Here is a 19,090-nt window from a genome sequence, read left to right as displayed (position 1 = left end):
TTGCTTACCTCAGAGACGCCTCAGTCCTTGTGGAGCAGGAAGAGGAGACTCCAACACACTGGCTCCCAGCACCCAGATAATGAGCCGGCTCCTCCTTCCTGCAGCAAGCAAGCCCAAGTCTTGGCTCACAAAGGAGCAGTTTCAGTAGAGGCTTCTCCTCTTATGGATCCTCTTTTCGACTGGTTGAGCAACAACCCCACAACTTCAGAATTTCAGAGCTCATTGAAGGAAAGTTGCTTTTCATCTTGCATAGCAATTGAATTAAAAGCTAGGATAAAATGAACTTCCACACACCTCCAAAACAAAGCCCAAACCAAACAAACCCCCACCATTCAGATGGTACTTGGCCAAAAATATGACTAATAGGCAACTGCATTTTTTCTTCTGTGATCCTACTGAAACCTTCTACTACTGGTAGATGATCCAGGAACCAGGATTTAGCAGCTAAATAGGTGGGTCTGTGACCAACCATGCCTCTAAATCTATATAGTGACATTGTTAAAACCAATCATAACTTCATCCAAAGTAGATGAAAGTGTTTTGTTTTACCAGTGATAGTTAATACAGGTCTTCCAGAAGAATAGGGAACTGCAAATATGCTTTTCTTTCTTGAATAATTTCCTTTAAACAGGCACCCAACTCCAAGAAGGAAAGAAAATGTAGAACAAAAAGGAAGAGAAGTAAACTGGAAAGAAAATAGAATTGGACTTGGATAGGAACCCAGAGAAAAGCCAAAGCACTTAATTTATGATGCACAGTGGTCAGTCCTGCACATGAGGATGCCTCTTTCTCTGGAGTTATGTGGCTTTTTAGAAAAATTTCCCAGACAGAATTATAATATTGCACACGAATTCACAAACTTAATTTCTGCTTCAAAGCAGTAACTATGAGAGAGGCCACAAGCGCTTTTCTTTCTGTGCAGGAATGTTTTACTTCTGAGATAAAAGTTGAACAACACTGGGTAAGGAGGAGCAGCACAGACCATCCACTGATTTTTGTGCCCCACTGACGGCTGACAGACCTTCATCGGTGACCAGTTTGCTTAGGTCAGTCAGTCACCTTTTGCTTAGGAGTGGCTGAACTGACTCTCAAGGATACCACACACATGAATTCTTTTGTGTTCTGATACTCTCCATCTTAAGTACTTTAGATATGACATGAACCAGCAACCCAAAGTCTAGTCATCCTCATAAATTAAAATGGGATTAAAAAAACCCATAAAGACAATCTCTTTCTAATTACATTCAAGACAAAGCTTTGTTGCATTTGTATACAACAATCACAGACAAGTGTTGTACACTGATTCAGGGTTTTTTTTTGAGCCAACAGCTGACAAATAAATTTGCCCATCTCCTCTGTACCCATCCCTCCTCCTAAAAAACAACCATTCATTCCATACATGTCCTACAAATTCTGGACACTGCCTCAGCTCCAGTCTTAGTGCTGTCAAATGTGCAGCTGTCAACGATGTCCATATTTAAAAGTTCCTTCCTCACAACTGGTCCAGTCCTCAAGTAGCAACACTGGCCCAGGTGTGGGTGCCAGTGCTCAGGTGCTGGGCAATGCCTCAAACTGCCTCATCTGGAGAGACAGCAAGCAAGCCCACGGACTGCTGTCTTCCCATGTATCCTTGCTGTTTAGCTGTTTTTTCAGTCACATTCTTTCAGATATTTCCTGGGTCTGAAAATGTTTTCCCATGCCATAATCAGAACAAGCAGTATTTACTTGACTGCTTTAACCCAGACAACATTAAATTGACAATTGTTAGCACAGTACATTGATCTCTTTTGAACAGTCTTCACACTCTTATAAAAAAAGATATTTTGCCTCCAAGTATTTTGTGTCTAAATCTAGGAAAAGTAATGGAACTGGGCTTCACTTAAGAAAGGCTAATTAGATCCTGCTGTAATTTACAGCAAATGTACCACAGACCCAATCATCAACCAGAGTCTGCCCAATATAAACATTTATATCTTTGACTCTTTAATGAAGGAATTCTAAAAATTATAACTATGCTGGAGGGGTGGGGAGAGGGAACTCCAACAAACATACTGATGCATTGATTTGTCTACATTCATGCTGCCATGGACAATTTTACAAGAACTGTAATTTGGGAGAGAGATACAAACGGATGTGCAGACTTCTAAACAAACTCTGAAGTAGGTTTTTCCTATACCTTATTTCACCTCTCTGTCACAGAGCCATGGAATGTTGCAGTTAAATCCCATGTCTAAATATCAGATATGTGTTCCAGTTTATATGAGTTAAATGCCTACCACCACAGCACAAAGATTTTAAAATATATTTTTTAACTGAACAGTATACCTGATGGTACAGAATAGCCGTTTCTTTACTCGGCACTCTCATAACAGTGTGCTTTTTCAGGCTGGGATGTAACTGACTGTGGAGCACACTGGGTTTGCCTTCTCCACCTTGGATTGCCTGCGGTAAGACTGCTACAGCAACAATCTCTTTCCTCAAGCCAATGCTAAAGCAAGCAACACTCTTCCCCCCCCACCCCCCCCTCCAGCTGCTAGGCAAAGAATAAACTTTTAGCTTTGCCCCTCCTTTATTGGAAGGGGAATAGGGTAATATGCTGTAATTGGTTTTCCATGTTTGCCAAGAGTCTGTTTCCTCTTATCATCCACAATATTTAACATAAGTCTTGTAATAGTTCCAAAAATAATAAAATCTGTCCCAAGAATAAAAATGATAGATCCACAACATGCTGCTTTTTTTGTCACGGTCTTGGTTTCGTAACATTCTGTTAGTAGTTTTTATTGCCTAATGTTGTGGTTTCTTTCATACACGGCAGACCCAGTAAAGACATTTCATCAGCTACTTACACAGCAGCAGCCTGGATTATTTACAAATGGGAGATTTCAGTAGTGTATTACAATAAATCACCACTGCATACTGTTAAAACTACATTGCAGCAATGTGGCAGAAGAGGACCCAGAGATTCCAGGAGGAGGAACATTAGGTATACAAAAATCATACATATGATCTCAGCAAACAAATGTATAAAGATATCCAAATAAAACCCGTTAGTCTTCCTCTGTCTTCCCTATCTCCTCCCATGCAATAGTGGAAGAGGACTAGGCAAATTATATCCCCCCACACATGCAAACCAGTACACACCGTAGGTGTAACAAGTAACAGAGCCTGTGCAACACTTCCTTCATGATTTTATATCATGAAGTCAGCTAGCACACATATCCCTCTCTCCCTCTGCCCCACCCTTCCACCTCTAAAACAAATGCCCTATACTGGGCAAATTCCTCTAAGTGTGGGAGTTACAGATGTGAAGCATGTAAAGGCAGAGAGCAGCATTTTGTGCACAGGATTTCGTTTAAAAGAAACAATATGAAAACAGAAGAGACAAAAAGGAGGTAATACATAGAAGAAATCTGATTTAGAACAAAAAACAAACAAACAAACAAAAAAGACCCAAACAAACACCCAAAAAACCCCCCAAAACCCCCCAAACAAACAAATCGACCAAAAAACCCAAGAAGAAAATTGTAGAACACTCAGTAGTATCAGAAGAGCAGTTTGTTAAGAGGAATCACTACCTCAGGCCTCAGCACTTGAAAAAGCAATGCTCTGCTGGTAACAACTAAGAGAAAAATACAGGCACACTGGGGTACCCTCTTTAAGAAAGACCAATTGAAAACAAAAAAAATCATTCAATGCCCAAAATTGTCTTCTGATATTTCTAAGTTAGTTTGGTTTTTTTAGTTCTGATTCAGTTTATCTGTATTTTTGAGCCTGAAAAGGTATTTCAATTTCTTCCCAAGAACAGATTTAGTTGTCTAACATAGTCACAGGTAAACTCTTCAGGCAGAAAAAACTTACCCAGTCTAAATGTGCATCATTTAGTGCAGAAAGGATACAACTCTGGAGCAGGGGATGGAGCTTTCACTGCTTGCTAGGGATTTCAGACACTTGCTACTTTAGCTTATCAGCAAGTGTTTTGGCAGTTGTTTTACCTTAACTCACTGCTGAGTCTGATCTGCACAACAGTAAATCAGAATGACTGAAGCCAAAAAAGATGCACAGGCCTAAGATCGAGGGGGAGTTGTTAATCTTTCTTCAGTGACTGCCAAAATTTCTGGAGCATTTAATTTTTAGTAGAAATGGGAAAGACAAGTTTTTAGTCATGCTTAGAGGGCTTATCACCCCAACCTCGCTTTTTTTTTTTTTAAACTATGCTTTCTACCATATTCTAAACTGGGATTAAGGGAAAAATTGCACCTTAGTATGACTTTTTTGGTATTGTTTCACATTACATGTAACAGCTGTACAAGTTTCTGGGAAACAATTAAAAGTTTTGGTACTTTGGTTGTGAAAATGTAACCAACAAAAGCAACTGGAATTAAATGCGAAATCTCAGCAAGTTATCAGTCACTCATGTACAAATAAAACTGAAACCTGTGAAAGAATCATCTTGTTAAAGCAAACGTTTTAGAAGAAGTGTTCTAAAAGTTTTAGAACTGCTAAGTTCTGCGCTATAAAATTTTCAAATTCTAGTTGGATAAAATAGCATCAGAGCTTCTCAAAAAGAAACCCTACAAAAATACAGATTACTGTAGCAACAAAAGGTTTACATGTGTATAAAGTTTGTGACAAAAAGCCAGCCAGAATGCATGGAAATTTGTTTTGTTCTAGCTACTCTTTGAAAGTACCACAGTTTTAACATAATGTACGGTCTAAGACTGGCATGTGAGCCAGGAGCAAACCAGTAGGATCAGCAACTGATTGCAGACATGACTTTAGTAAGTCACAGCATATTCCCCCTGCCCCTCTCACCCCCAAAAAGCAGCTCTGGTATTTCTTTACTATAGTAGCCGTGGATTCCTGGGCAATTCTATACCACTTCCATGTTTTCAGAAGATGAGACTGTCAAAAATCATGAGACTTTTCAAATCATCACCACTTAAAACAGCATGAACTTTTGTTCTTCTCAGGGCCGGGTACAAATCTCTCCCCTGCTCCCTTAATGGACCATTTTTACGGCTAACTTTATTCCCCTTTGCAATGAAGCTCAGGCTGCTGTATAAGAGCACACTTTTCTCTCATCTCAAGCAACTGAATTCTACAATACTGCCAAATGAAAAAAAACTTCAAATAGTTAATCCAAGCTAATAGTCTTGTTCCTTCACTCCTTCTTGTAAACAGCTAGTTAGGACACACCCGTTTTACCTTGTCATCCATGCAGTTCAGTCCTATGGTTTTACTGTCATGCAACACATTTTTCAAACTTCAACTGAAACAGTAAGCATGTGCTATAAATGCAAACTTTGTATAATCAACAGGTAACAGTTGAAAGAACGTAAATGGAGTAACCTCTTAATTTAAAACTTGAAAGTAATTATATTACATTGCTGAAAATGTTACTAAGTGCGTAAAAAAGAAGTGAAGTCAGCAATTAACATAAATCCATACTGGTTCCCCCTTCCCCAAAATACCAACAAAAGGTTCCACACCATTTTTTCAAGTTTTATTTAGTCTCAGAAACACTGCTATGTTACACCCGTCAGGCTGAAATTTATTCACTCTGGATGTTCAAGTTCTGACAATTAGAATGGGTGACATAAGGATCCCTTTCCTCCAGTGTTGTGTTGCAGTCAGTATTGGTCCAATAACACAAAAGTTTTGCAGTCATTGCCTGCCCCCACCCCTTTATTTCCCCCAGTACATGAAGCATGGCCTAGCATTAGCATCACCCTTTTGTCTGCAATTATTTAAATAGGATGAGATGGAAATTCAGTTGTTTGCACATATGTATGAAAGATGACATGAACATTCTGTATTTTAACAAATAAACACTTAAACACAGGATTTTGTTTTGCTGTGTTGCAACCCTTTCATTTAAGGAAAAATATGCCCCCCCACCCCAGCCATCACCATAATAAGTAACAAAACATTTGTAGTTTTGATTTTCATCAAGATTTCCAAACTGGCAGATTTTATTTTCACACCCTCTTCACAATAGACAAGATGCTTACCATATATTTAGGATTACAAGTTGTCACTAAAAGAAAACTTTACACGACCACTATACATTTAGGTTGAAAAACTGTCCTTGCATGAAAAATATACCTAGAAATCAAATGGCAAACAAGAAGAAAAAAAAACTGTTGAGAAGATTAATGTTTTTAAAATGCGCCATTTTAAATTTATCAACCCTCCTCTACTTTTCATCCATACTCTGTTTTCACCTACAGTATTTGTTAAGGCAAACAGCTAATCCATTTCTGAAGAGGTGTTGTGGAAATTGTGGATAAACAGCAAACATTTGGCATTAAAATAGATAGCACGTATGTAGCCTCTAGTAATATACATTAAGCATCTCTCTTGGACTTCAGGATAATGACAGGGGAGCATGAACATGCTAACAATGTCAAAAAGGCTTAAAATTTAGCATCCAAGCAATTCCTATTAATGCTTTTGTAGTTTTCAAGCTCTAAGTAGTATAGATTTTATGCAAATGCATTAAAGAATTCTAGCTTGGCAAGTACACCCAAGCAGGTTATTAAACTATATATACAGAAAGTGATAAATACAGAATTAAAAGAGTCCTTCTGCTTCTCTTCATAGCCTTGAAAATTGACAAAAAACTTGAGGACAGCTCTACAATATTAAACATTAGGTAACCTCAGGAGCTGAGAAACCTAACTACACAAACTGATTAAAATACTCAGATGACTTTGTAGTGTTTAATACAATTCAGTTCGTAGTCAAGGGCACAAGACAACATTTAACAAAAATAATCACATCAATTGACCTAGAAATCAAATGTAAATAGATATGAATACAATTTCCAAAATCTGTCTTTAAGTGAACATTAACCATTTATTCAAAGTTATACAAGAATTTGAAGGATAAAGTCTTCTGCAACAGGAAACCAACTTACAAGTTTCATGTCTTAGTTGAATTGAAGTGGAGGCGAGCGGGGCAGGGGGAAGGAAGGGTGAACAAACAAGTAAGTAGGCCTCATCCAGGCAGCTAGAAAGTAAAAACAGGCTCAACAGCAGCCTCCTCCAGCTTGCTGTCCTCCCTGATTGCCTGCAAGTGTTGCGTTGGTGGCAGCATGTTGAGGGCCAATTTTTATGCCATTTGCCTGAAATGAAGTTTAATACACAGCATAAATATTTTAGAATATACTTGAAAAGCTACTTTTTCTATTTAGAAGATCATATAACAAGTTCTCTTAATGTATGCAATAAATACATCAAAGTTTCTAATTTTTCTTAGCAATTAAATATTATTTAAAGTAAGATGCCTTCCTTCTCATTTAAATTTTATCTCCATATTACATTCTGTAGCTTAAACTCCTACTTAAAAAAACAGAGCAAGAATTGTATTTGAATACTACTCGGCATATAGCTTAAAAATACACAACATTTGCTAAGAATGTATAACCTCTTCCCTCTTGCCAAAATCTTCACAAGTTTAATATAAAACTTTTCCTCTCTAGACAGCATTTCTTTCTGTGTTGAATCAGCTGTAGAGGCTAAGGGCATACGAGTGTTCTGTGTCATCAATAATTTCTGTGATCCCAAAAGACATGGCTACTTGCCAAGAACCCACACACAGCGTAGCTCTTTCATTCATCAAAATCACACTTATATCTTAACCCTCACTCCCTCAAGTGGATTTTACCTAAAAATACAGCACTTTGAGAAAAGTAATACAGTAGCTTCAGAAATTAAGCTCTTAAGGAAACTTTGCGTCACAGCAAATCTCAGATTTATAGTGCTTGGCAGTTGTTCTGCAGCAGTGGTAGCCTTCGGGTTTCTGGCACTCGCTTAGTATTGACAGCAGCTGATGTGGTTTCTTTTCGCTCTTTGACTCCCCTTTAATAAAAAGCATGCCCTATGGCTCATTGGTTTTGCCCCCTCTGGGCTGATAGCAACTTCTTGAGGAATCAAGAAGCCAGACTTGGCATAAAGCCAAATAAGTAGCACGGACTGTTGGCTCTTGACAGCATATTGCAATCAAAGCTCGGTAAGGCACAGTAAAGCAGTCAGCTACTATATGAAACTCGACAGATACAACAAGCATGCTTTTCCAGACACTCTGCTCTCCAATTTATATTGCAGTACCAACTGCATTTTCTTCAGGAAAGATGTGAAAGTAGATCTTAAATTTTTCATCAGTGAACTGAATTTAAGAAGTGTTCCACCAACATGCACACACACTTCCCAGAATTAGTTTAGAGGATTACTATTCACATCTTATTTAGCTACAAGTTTCCTGATGCGTTACTTTGCATACTACGGAAGTTTCTGATTTTTTCCTCTGAAGTCATGAGTAATATTTTCAATAGTCTCAATTTTCTCATGTTGAAATATACCGAGCAGAAATAGTTACTTAATTTGAGTCCTGCCAACTCCCTCTTTACTCTGAACAATCCTAAAAGGATGGTCATGTTTAAGAGAAGCATCACACTGACAGTCTGGACACACCTCTCCACAGAGCACGGACAGAACAGAGTGGTGGTGCAGATTTTCACATGTGGTTTCACTAAGCACCTCAGAAACAATATTCAGGGACATATAGGATAAAAAACCCAATTTGATTTTCAGGAAAGACTGATCACCTGACATTGTCAAATTTTTATGAGACTGTTAACAGAGAGATTATACAATGCTAGTGTTACAAAGCAAGATTTTCAACAGCACAGTAATTTCAAAATTCAAGAGACATTACACATCTTTCTAGCTCTTGTTCCCCTTCCTCCAGCTCTCCACCCCCATCCTAAACAAGCAAAGGCATAGGCCCTAATAATCTGTAATTTCAGTAATGTGCATAAGCAAAATGGCTAATCTTTTATTCCCTACAGTATCCAGCCACCTAAACCAGGAACATTTCAAAAGTCTTTTATGTAACTCTCAAAGCAACCCCTCCCCTACACTGGACAGCTCATGGAGTGCATCTGGCATATCAACATGGTCCTCCATTTACATAGTGGAAAATTATCTTTGAAAACAGATGACACCATATGGAGAAGTGGATGAAAGTGGATTTTCTTCTCTTTTGGGGATTTATATTATTTTGCGATGCTTCATGGATGGATAGGGTCACTTATTTTAATCCATTTTTATCACAATAGCAGACAATTCTACAGCCAAATGGAAAAGACAAATCTTTTACTGTCCAGCCTTCTAGGGAAGGTGAATTCTGTACTTTAAAAAAGTAGAGAGTACTAAAAGTTACCTCATTATTAATGTCAAAAACTCCTTCCTGGATTTTCTCGTAGATCTCCTTTGCAGTGTTAATAAATGCCTAAAACAGAGGAAAAAAGACAGACACAATGAATGATATATCCTTCGGTGTACGATGCACTAATTGGAATTCAATCTCATGTGCAATTGCTTCAGTGAGACTTTCCTTCCTGACCTCTGCAGAAACAGGTATGACAACAGTATCCTATAACCCACCCTGAAGCAGCAATGGATCACACGCTGTTTACAAAAACAGTGGCATTTTCGTAACATCTGTATTCTACAATCTGTTGTCCAGTAATTACAGGGAAAAAGTGGTTTCTAAGATATATAAATTACTTTTAAATTATTTATTTCTGACCCTTATGGATAGATTGTGTGGCAGATGGTTTCCCCTACCCTTAATATCTTTGTAATAGGCCACTCTAGATTAGAGTGCTTAGCAACATAAAACCACAGGGTACTTACAATGATGATGTAAGGATGCTGTCTGCTGGCTGAAACCTTACGCTATCATTTAATATTCACCTAATTTTAAGAACGTATTCTCTTTAACTAATCTTGCACACAATGGGCAACAGACGTCTTAATAGTAGAAAGAAGAGGCCCCAGGTTTTGTAATGACTTCTAAAAATATATTGTTTTAATTCAGAGAAAATACTTTGACACTCAGGTCTGAACAAGTGACTGATATAGATGTTTTTGGTTAAAGTTTAGAATCAATGATTCCATTTTCATCTCTCACTTAGCTTTACAGGTCAAGTAATGCCTAAAATAATGTATAATTTAGGAGGTGATTAACAGCAGCTAGTAATTACAATAAACATACAGTTCTTTTTGCTTTAAAATACCAACACCACGCAATCATACAAGACATGTTACCTTCTGCACAATCCTATTACAGCAAATACAGATCTAATTCAAATATAAAAAAGTAAACAGGGTTCATGGAGAGGAACAAATCATACCTTTCCTCATTTCTACACTGGAAGCATTTGACTGCTGAACTTGCCACCAGAGCTTTGTTTCCTAATTAACAGGACTGATATGTTTTCACCTTTAAAGGCCTTACAGCTCCCCAGAGTAATCAATCTACTGCAGCTCAATTACTGCACCAAGCACACACCACAGCCAGTGAAGGAGACTTGAACGACTGCAGCAGGAGCAGAGAGATATGAATATGCATAAACTCTAAGTGGGTGATCGAATCATCACAGAGGGTCATGAGAATTTGCAGCAAAATAATGAGAAGAATTAATCATTGCAGATTCACAAGGCACTTAGGAAGCGAGTTCGTTTTTCAAACACGTGTTACAGTTGAGAAGAAAAATTGGCTTTCAGCCAACTACGAATTGATTCAAATTCCTCAGAAACTGAAGTTTTCTATGTAAGGAAAGAAATTCAAACTTATCTTTGTTCCTGATAACATGCTAATTATTGTAATGGTCTCATACATGTGCCCACTGAAAGGTTTAAGTCAACTCTGAAAATTCACACAGCTGGATTCTGTGAGGATCCTCACTTCTACTTCAGCGGGACATTAAACAGAACTTGAAGTCTTAAAAAAAGTGTTATGATAACTTAATGTAAACAAGCACTTAACAACTGGCACTTCTAACTCTTCTAGAAGATGCTGGCTTAGTACACCAAGACTCTTGGAATTAATTTCATGAGAATTACATTAAATCTATGAAAATTACTTTAGAGCAACAAACCAGAATTTTAACAGACTCCAAATTGATACAACTGAGAATAAATTAACTTTTGGATACTACACTCAAGAGCAGTCATTGTAGCAATGCATCTATCCTCACAAAAAAACAGTAAAATGCACTGGAAAAAAGCACTGCACAAACACAAAATTCATTCTGTTACTACACTTATACTGTACTGAATTCAGTATGCTCTTTCGCTTTGTACAGTACATTTGAATATTAAACATATTGGCCAAGAAACTGTTGATCTGAAAAATCCAAATATTCCATTAATCTCAGTTCTATTATTACTGTTCTCTTGAAGTCATAATCTGACTACCCCATTCCCATCAGGGACTCTGGTGCACAACATACTTGCTGTTAAAACAGCACATACTCGTACTTTGCGTAGCAAAATGCCAGGTTGTACTGGGCCACAGAAATAACTCCTATTTGAAAACAAATTATAAGAACACAGCACATAATAAGTCTACCTAGTTCTCTTCTTTGTATGTATTCTAAAATATTGCTACTAATCAGCCTTGAAAAGAGACTTGAATCCCTTGATACTTCCATTTGTTTCTCCTATCCATGTATCTTAAGTTAACTTACGATTCAAAGTGTAAGCAGACGCAATCACCTGAGAACATCACTAAAACAGCAGTCTACCTGCTTTAAGACTATCTCATCAGATTTTGGCATTGCATGCTAGTGCCCCAGTTATCAAGGACAAGAAGGTGAACTTGGTAGAATTGACTTCTTCCAAAAATCTCTTTTAATACTGCATGTTCTCACTCTTATCTGGAACATGCAGTATACTATAAACTCTTAATTATTTATGGGCAGTTTATCCTATTTTCAGATTAACTGAGCCATAAATACAGAAAGACAGAACAATTTCCCCTCAAATCCAGTTTAGATTTATTAAACCACATGCAGGGGACTGCAAGAACACAGCTGTAGCACCTCACACGCCAACTTGGATCCAGGTGCAGTTTTGCCACTTCCACACAAGACCTCACCAGCAAGCCCACAAGGACTCAGCTGGCTGCCTACCAAGCCTACTGCACTTGCACTGTACATTCCTATAATGCTGCTGCTACTAAAACACTAGACAAAAATACTCATGCCTTTCCATCCCAAATCAGGTCCAGGTTCATCTTCACCGTTCCAAGGAGAGGCAGTGCTAGACTCACCCTGCATTTATACATAATCACCTGAAAGATGGCAATGCCCTAGTACACAATACCTCTATTACTCATAAAGCGAAGTGAGAGACTTTTGCAAAATCAGTATGTTAGACTTCCAAATATAAAAATCCTTGACTACATTCTGTGAAAATTCAAGAAAACAATGTACCTTCAGGAAAATGTTTACATTTAATGTTTAACTCTGTTCATTTTCTAAAGCTAACTTACTGATGCTTTTTTGCATGAGACCACTGAATATAACTATACCACAGCATTAAAAAAAGGCTTTATACAAGTTATTCAATGATTTGTTTTAATGTAAAGTGTTTTTCAATTGTGTGCTCATTTTAACTAGGTTCCCAAATAACAGCAATATCCCTTCAAGGAAAAGTGCATTACTGTACAAGTGGGAAAGTGAGTCATGCAAGATGTGATCTGCTTGTTGTGTCATGCCTGCACCTACTGCAAAGCCAACAAAAGAGGCTTTTAAATCACAATATATCAGTGTATTGTCACTTTAGATTATTTGTATAAGGAGTTTCCTAGATCATACCGCAACATGAGAATCAAGAAGTCACATCTCACAATGCTTACCCCAAAAACCTACCGAAACAACCCAAAGCTGCAACTACCAAACACTACAGATAGTGTATTTAAGGTAAATTAATCCTATAAACACTGAATGTAGAATCAAATCAACTTCAACATTCATATCATCACACAAATAAACAAGTAATACAGTTTTACTACCCTTGAGACAAATCCAGGAAGAATCAATTCTGTAACTGGTAAAAACACTACAAGAAACAGGTAAGGAAGTAAGTTCCTGATACCTCTGTCTCATGGAAGCTGTGTGCAGGAGTAATATAAGCTAGGGGCACCAGAACATGAATAGTAGGGCAGCCACATTTAGTTTTTACTTGTAGATACCAATAATGTCACTTTCTCAGAAAGCTATTGGCAGGACAACAATCTGAGGACTTTGCTAGAAGCTGAACATAACTTGGAAAAAACTTGGAAATGAATCACCAATACTTTTCACAACTCAAGCCTTTACAAGTTCATCTTTGCCTATAATGAGGTAGGAGATCACATTCAGCAGGGCCAGCTCAAGGAACATGCTGCCCTCTGGTGGCAATGTTAAAATTAAATTTAATGTGTGGAAATAAAAATTGGGCAAGCATTATTTCCTGGATTGTTTCTTACAATTGCACGAGGAATGCTTAAAGGCTAAATATATCACAAATTCTAAAGCATGACCCAGCCAACTCCTAGAATTTTATCCTCCTCCTCTCCAATCTCCTATCTTATCTTTTAGCAGTAAGATATGATATAGTTAGATTACTATTTAAGAGTGCATATGGAAACAGTAACAACATAGAAAACAAATGGATCTATGCCTAAAGCATTCACCATCCAAGTGTAAGTGGCACTGGACGGCCACTTAATAAAGTGAGATTCCAAAGCTCTGAGCAGCTCTTTAATGCACCCACAGTAAGCTAATGCTTTTACAGCTAAGTGATCTTTCAGGAAGAAACATAGTACACTAAAAGGGATGCAAAGGGACTAATTATAAGCACAGTAATGTGTTAAAAAATGAACCCACACCCCAAAAAGCACCCCAACACATTTGTAACCTTATATTTGAAGTATAGGTGCAAGGACACAAACCAGAACTTGACAGCAATTTACGTTCCCATTGGAGGCACAATCTTTCTGACAAACTTATTGAGCTGATACACATTACTAGAGTTCAAACTGACTTAATAAGTCTTGTAACTGTTGTGAACAGTTACACAGGACAGAAAACTTGTGGTAAAAAAAGAAGATAAACCCCCCAGAACTAAGAATCCACTTCTCCAGAAATCTATATGTCAGGCAGGCAGTATCACACATTTCATGCTCTTCTGTAAAGACTGAAACATTCAGTTAACTGACACCTTGTATTCTCATCATATCATGAGATGCCCAGAAGCCCAAAGAACTACAGCAGAGCCAGTGTTCCTTATTGTGAAGTTGGGGCACAATCCAAAGATTTGCCACAGGCAGTTTAAAAACTGTGTATCTTCATTACAAACAGTTAATGGCTGTAATGAAAAAATGAAACCCTTCTCCCTTCCTTAGCTGAACTGACACAAGCTTCAACCCCATTTTCGCATGGGAGAAACTGGTTAAAATGACAGCTTTGCACAGCTGAAAGGTCACAGAACTTTGATTTCCAGTAACTTGAAGGAATACTGGTTTTGATACAAATTAAGATAAATCTTACTTCTGGGTGGGTATTTCTTGTTTTTTTTTAAAGACTCATGACCTAGAAATCCTGCTCTTTTGCAAGTGCTAGTCAGATTACCTCTTGTGTGTTACTTTACTTTGCTATGAAAATTATTAACATCCTATGATTTTTAAGTTTTATTAACTAAATCCTTGCTTACTGTATTACCATGTCAAACAACTGTTTGTTTCCAGCTGTTAGTTGTGTTCAGGGAGTGTTGCAAGAGAAATAAAACACTCTAAAACTCTAAAAATCAGTTCAACTTTAGATGCCTAAGAAGCTAATCTTTCCATGAGATTTTAATTTTTGCCCTTCAGAATATTACAAAAGGGCTTCTCCTTTTTCTTATCTGTGCCACTTCTGAAGATACAGGAGTTTTAAATATTTGTTATTCATTTAAGCAAAAATATGAAAGAAGCTGCCTAAAGACAAATTTAAGTTACAATTGAAACAGAACCACTGAATGACCATCAAGCTCCATGTAGCAGAAGTGCTCCATTGCTCAGTTAAAACCATAAGTCTATTCAGATTTAATCTTAAATAGAATGCAAGAATGAATTCATTATTTATGTGCAGACAGCTTGGAATAACACAAACAATGCTCTTAAGTTTGGCATAGGCACCCCTCCATATGGGAAACAACTTACTAAAACCAGCTCCCACACCAGGAGTCAGTGATACACCGGCACAACTCAAGGGCGATCAGCTTCTGAACAGTGATGTTGTTTAGCACTGCTCTGACCAGCATAAAGAAAACTTTCTGGCTTAGGATTGGTCACATCATAATCATTATTAACAGTAGCAGTCTGAATGAGATAATAATGCACTGTAGCTTTCCAAACACAGCTAGGTATCCTTACTTCTTGAGAGTCAGTGCACATAAATGGATTCAAACCATTGATATGCCAGGAACAAAGAGTTAAGCATCATGTGCTGTAGAGACTACATGGTCACCCTGAGGTCATGCTGGTGATTCTACTCTGGCCCTGTCCAAGTAGTAAGCTCTCAGCAAATTCTGAACTGCAGGTTGCAGGTAAGAGCACAATTAATAGTCACATAACTACTGCTAAACTACCAATGAAAAAACTAATGTGATAAAATTATTAATGTCTCTTGCAAATGAGACAAAAAAAATTCTTATGTGTTGGTTTAATGAGAGGTCAGAAAGTAATGGATGCAATGATTAAAACACATGCAAACCTGCCTGGGGTTCAGACCCCAGCCTTATGTGTGTACATGTGAAAAGGTACCCAATGCACATCACAGTGTTTTCTTAGAAAAAGTAAATAAGCAACACTGAAGTCTGCAAACAGCATTTCAGAGTGCATTATCACAATTCAGCACAGTAGAGCAAATATGTTAACCAAAATTCAAAAGTTAACAAGATTCTACTGCGAGAAAGAGCAGTGTACACTTTGTCATCAGTGGCTGTGGGCTAACTACAATCACCTTAGAAATCACCTAGGGAACAAAAAAGCACAAAAAGTCTGTAATATTTTGATAGTCGGTTACCTTTACAGCTTTAGACAGAGGCTAAAAGGAAATCAACAACCTCCTGTTTAAATAAATATGATACTGCTAAAGAGACTAGCATTAACTGTCCTTGCACTGCAGTCATATTATAAGCCTGTGCCTAACCTCCCTCCAGTAATCATTCTATCTTCTCAGTGACGCAGCAGCTCATTTTACACAATCCCATTCCACATGAAATCTGATGATTTAACCTTGTGGTCACAGCAAATTCTTAGAAGTCTCCAAAGCAACTATGAAGGATCTACTTCCCACTCCCTGCCATCTACTACCTCTTATGCAAACAGAGCAGAAACCTCTCCAACAGCCTTGCACAAAAGAAACAGCCAACAGGATGTTTTCCACTCCTTATCATCCATTTCTATTCAAGACATAGGTAATGAGACATAATCCTGAAGAATGTAATGAACAGTTTTAAACTGTTTTAAGATCCAAGCACCAAAACCATCAGTGTACTGCTCCAGCTATGGATTTACTAATGTATTCCACAGTGGTGGAAATCAGGATTAAACAAGGGAAACAGTTTAAAAAAACAATACCAAAAGAAGCTGATTTGTTCACATAAAGAAACTGCTAGGGGTTAGGATTTTGCTTCTTTAGTTGTTAACTCTCTAAATCATGTCACCTTTTTTGTGTTTACTGAGAACACTATTTAAGGAATGCACTTGACTGTCACTGGAACAGATTATATCCTAAAGCTTTCTCACTAGAATTAGGAAGTTAGTACACACACACACATCACTCACACACATAATCACAAGGAGAGGATTCTATGTCAACTTTTTGATAAAGAAGATCATGCTCATTTACCTCCTGATAATCAGAGATGCATTAGATACTGCACAATTCATTCACTGGGATGTATAAAAGAGGTGATAATGTTAGAATAAAGTAGTAATGAATTCTGTGAAAGTCATCTGTAGCCTACTGTAACTTTTAAAAACTCTTAAATATTTTATAACTAAAAAGCTTTACCAATAAAAGAATTCCTCACTGGTCAGACACCATTTTGAATTTAGAATAATTTTGGAAATGAATAGTTTAGGAAATGATGAGTTGGTTTTGGAAATGATAGATTATGTAGTATAAGAAGCTATGTCATTATAGAAAAGGTCAGTGTGGATGAACCCAGTATGGGCTTGAAAGACATGTGAAGCAACTCTCTGCTGTATATAGCACTAGCATCTCAGCTGGAGATCTTGGTCCACCACAGTACTTGTCTGTCTACAACACAGTTTTCTCTACAACAGCCTACATGGTGCTGTGTTTTGGATTTATGACTAAAACACTAACAGTATTGATAACACACCAATGTTTTAGCTACTGCTGAGTGTCAAGTTTTCTGTTTCTTACAGTGCCCTCTCCTGACACTGATTAGGCTTAGGGCAGGCAAAATTGTGAGGCACATAAAGCAGCCAGGACAGCTGGTCAGAATTGGCCTGAGGGGCATTTCGTATTATATAATGCTCAAGAACAAAAACCAAAGAGTAGTTGAAGTTGCTGGTTCTCAGAGAAATTAAATTTAATTTGAAATTCAATTTATTTGTAGGAAGTTGTGAATGACTGCCTTTCTGTCACTCGTCATCCAGACTGCCTTTCTGCCACTCTTCATCCATCTCTTTACTTAATTTTTAAAACTATCTCAGACCCTGAGTTTTATCTTGCCTTGGCTCTTCTGGTTCTTTCCCCATCCTGCTGGACAAAAGCACTGAGTGACCTGCTTGGTGGGTATTCAGTTGCAGCTGAGCTCAGCCCACCATGACTACCCTTCAAGAAAGGAATGCAGTAAACCAAGGTGAGAGATGCAAGAAGTCACATGTGTTCAGAAATGTGAACTATAAGCCAAACTTGAAAAGACCTAAGTTCTTTGAAGTAGCAAGAACTAAAAATCTTATTCAAATATATAGCAAACTACAGTAACCAAGGCAATGATCCCTTCAGCAGCTCTGTAGAGGACAGAAAATAGAAACTGTGTGCAAATTGAAGAAGATTCCTACTAGGCAGTAGACAGGAAAGATGATGACAGTACAAACAGCAAAGCACTGCAAGAGATTGATGTGAAGAGCTTGTGATATACCAGGAGCCTTTAGAACAGGTTACAGCGACATCTGCCAGGAATACCAATAGCTTGGCTTGCTTTGGACTAGCAAATCTGTTCTAGCCTAACTTTTTAGATTTCACAGCAGACAGAAGTTAGCCATTTCTCTGATCAAATACTTAAAAAAAAAAAACCCCACAAGTACATTAATTAGGAAGTCTCAACAATATAATTAGTGCTGTGTAATCAATTACAACACAGACACTGTCTTTCTCATAATATACAGAGTAGCTAATTCAAGTTAAGCAACCCAAAATCTAGAATAATAGTATCCATACAAACAAGTGTAATTTAAATAAACTGTTTCAGTAAAAAGCCAGTGTTGAGTGAAGTTACCTCCTCTACATTGGAAGCAGTTTTGGCAGATGTCTCCATAAAGATAAGTCCATGCTCTCGTGCAAATGCTTCACCCTCCTCTTTCTTAACTTCTCGTCTAGATTCTAAATCACTAAGATAGAAGAAAAAAGAAAAGTTAAATTACACGGTCTAACATGCCCATATAAAGATTATTCTTCACAGACATGCTTACAAGCATGAGAAGCCAAGAGCCCCCATTAGAACTTGGGTATATAACTTGTCAAACCCTTAAAGTAGAATTATTGTATGCCCTGCACTTAAAGTATGTGGAATAGCCACAGCATCACACTTACTTGACCTATACACTCTAGCTGACATAAACCTTATCAAAGACTTAATGAAATAACTTTCTACAGGATGAGTGCGTATTTATCTAGTATTTCTTGAACACTCACTTTAGACATTCCATATATACTTCCAGTATATATCACTCTCATCTATTATATTATCTACCAATTCAGTACTATAAAGCTGAGCTGATAAAGGAAGTTTATAAATTATTTATTAATATTAAACATTATTTAAAATATGAAATTAATTTTTTCTATTCAGTAGCAAAACTTCATACAGTCAATTTCTTTTCTGGTAAAAAAAAACTTAAAAGCAGAATTAAGTTCTTTTGAAATACATTAGCTGTTCTTTCCCAGTAAGTTAGCATTTACGTGTGGAACTCCTGGCCCTCCAGCAGCAAAAGGAACTGAAACGACTGTTAAACA

At 37.5% G+C, this 19,090-nt stretch overlaps 2 protein-coding genes across 2 annotated transcripts in view; both read right to left on the bottom strand.

Moving 5' to 3' along the window:
- Window positions 1–33, bottom strand: part of CHD7 (chromodomain helicase DNA binding protein 7) — a 145,129-nt gene extending 145,096 nt beyond the window's left edge. The window contains exon 1 of the mRNA XM_085573853.1: window positions 9–33. The gene's annotated coding sequence lies outside the window, so the exon portion shown is untranslated. The remainder of the gene's footprint in view (window positions 1–8) is intronic.
- A 5,448-nt stretch (window positions 34–5,481) lies between these two features.
- The window catches only part of RAB2A (RAB2A, member RAS oncogene family), a 43,044-nt gene continuing 29,435 nt past the window's right edge, over window positions 5,482–19,090 (bottom strand). The window contains exons 6-8 of the mRNA XM_021555658.4: window positions 18,354–18,465; window positions 9,226–9,294; window positions 5,482–7,126 (exon numbers count right to left, since the gene is read on the bottom strand). Of these exons, the coding sequence (XP_021411333.1) occupies window positions 7,031–7,126; window positions 9,226–9,294; window positions 18,354–18,465 (277 nt within the window). The 3' untranslated portion in view covers window positions 5,482–7,030. The remainder of the gene's footprint in view (window positions 7,127–9,225; window positions 9,295–18,353; window positions 18,466–19,090) is intronic.

The sequence above is a fragment of the Lonchura striata genome, chromosome 2 (assembly GCF_050655825.1).
Source record: "Lonchura striata isolate lonStrDom1 chromosome 2, ASM5065582v1, whole genome shotgun sequence".
NCBI classification, from domain to species: domain Eukaryota; kingdom Metazoa; phylum Chordata; class Aves; order Passeriformes; family Estrildidae; genus Lonchura; species Lonchura striata.
This window is presented reverse-complemented; position numbering and strand designations above follow the sequence as displayed.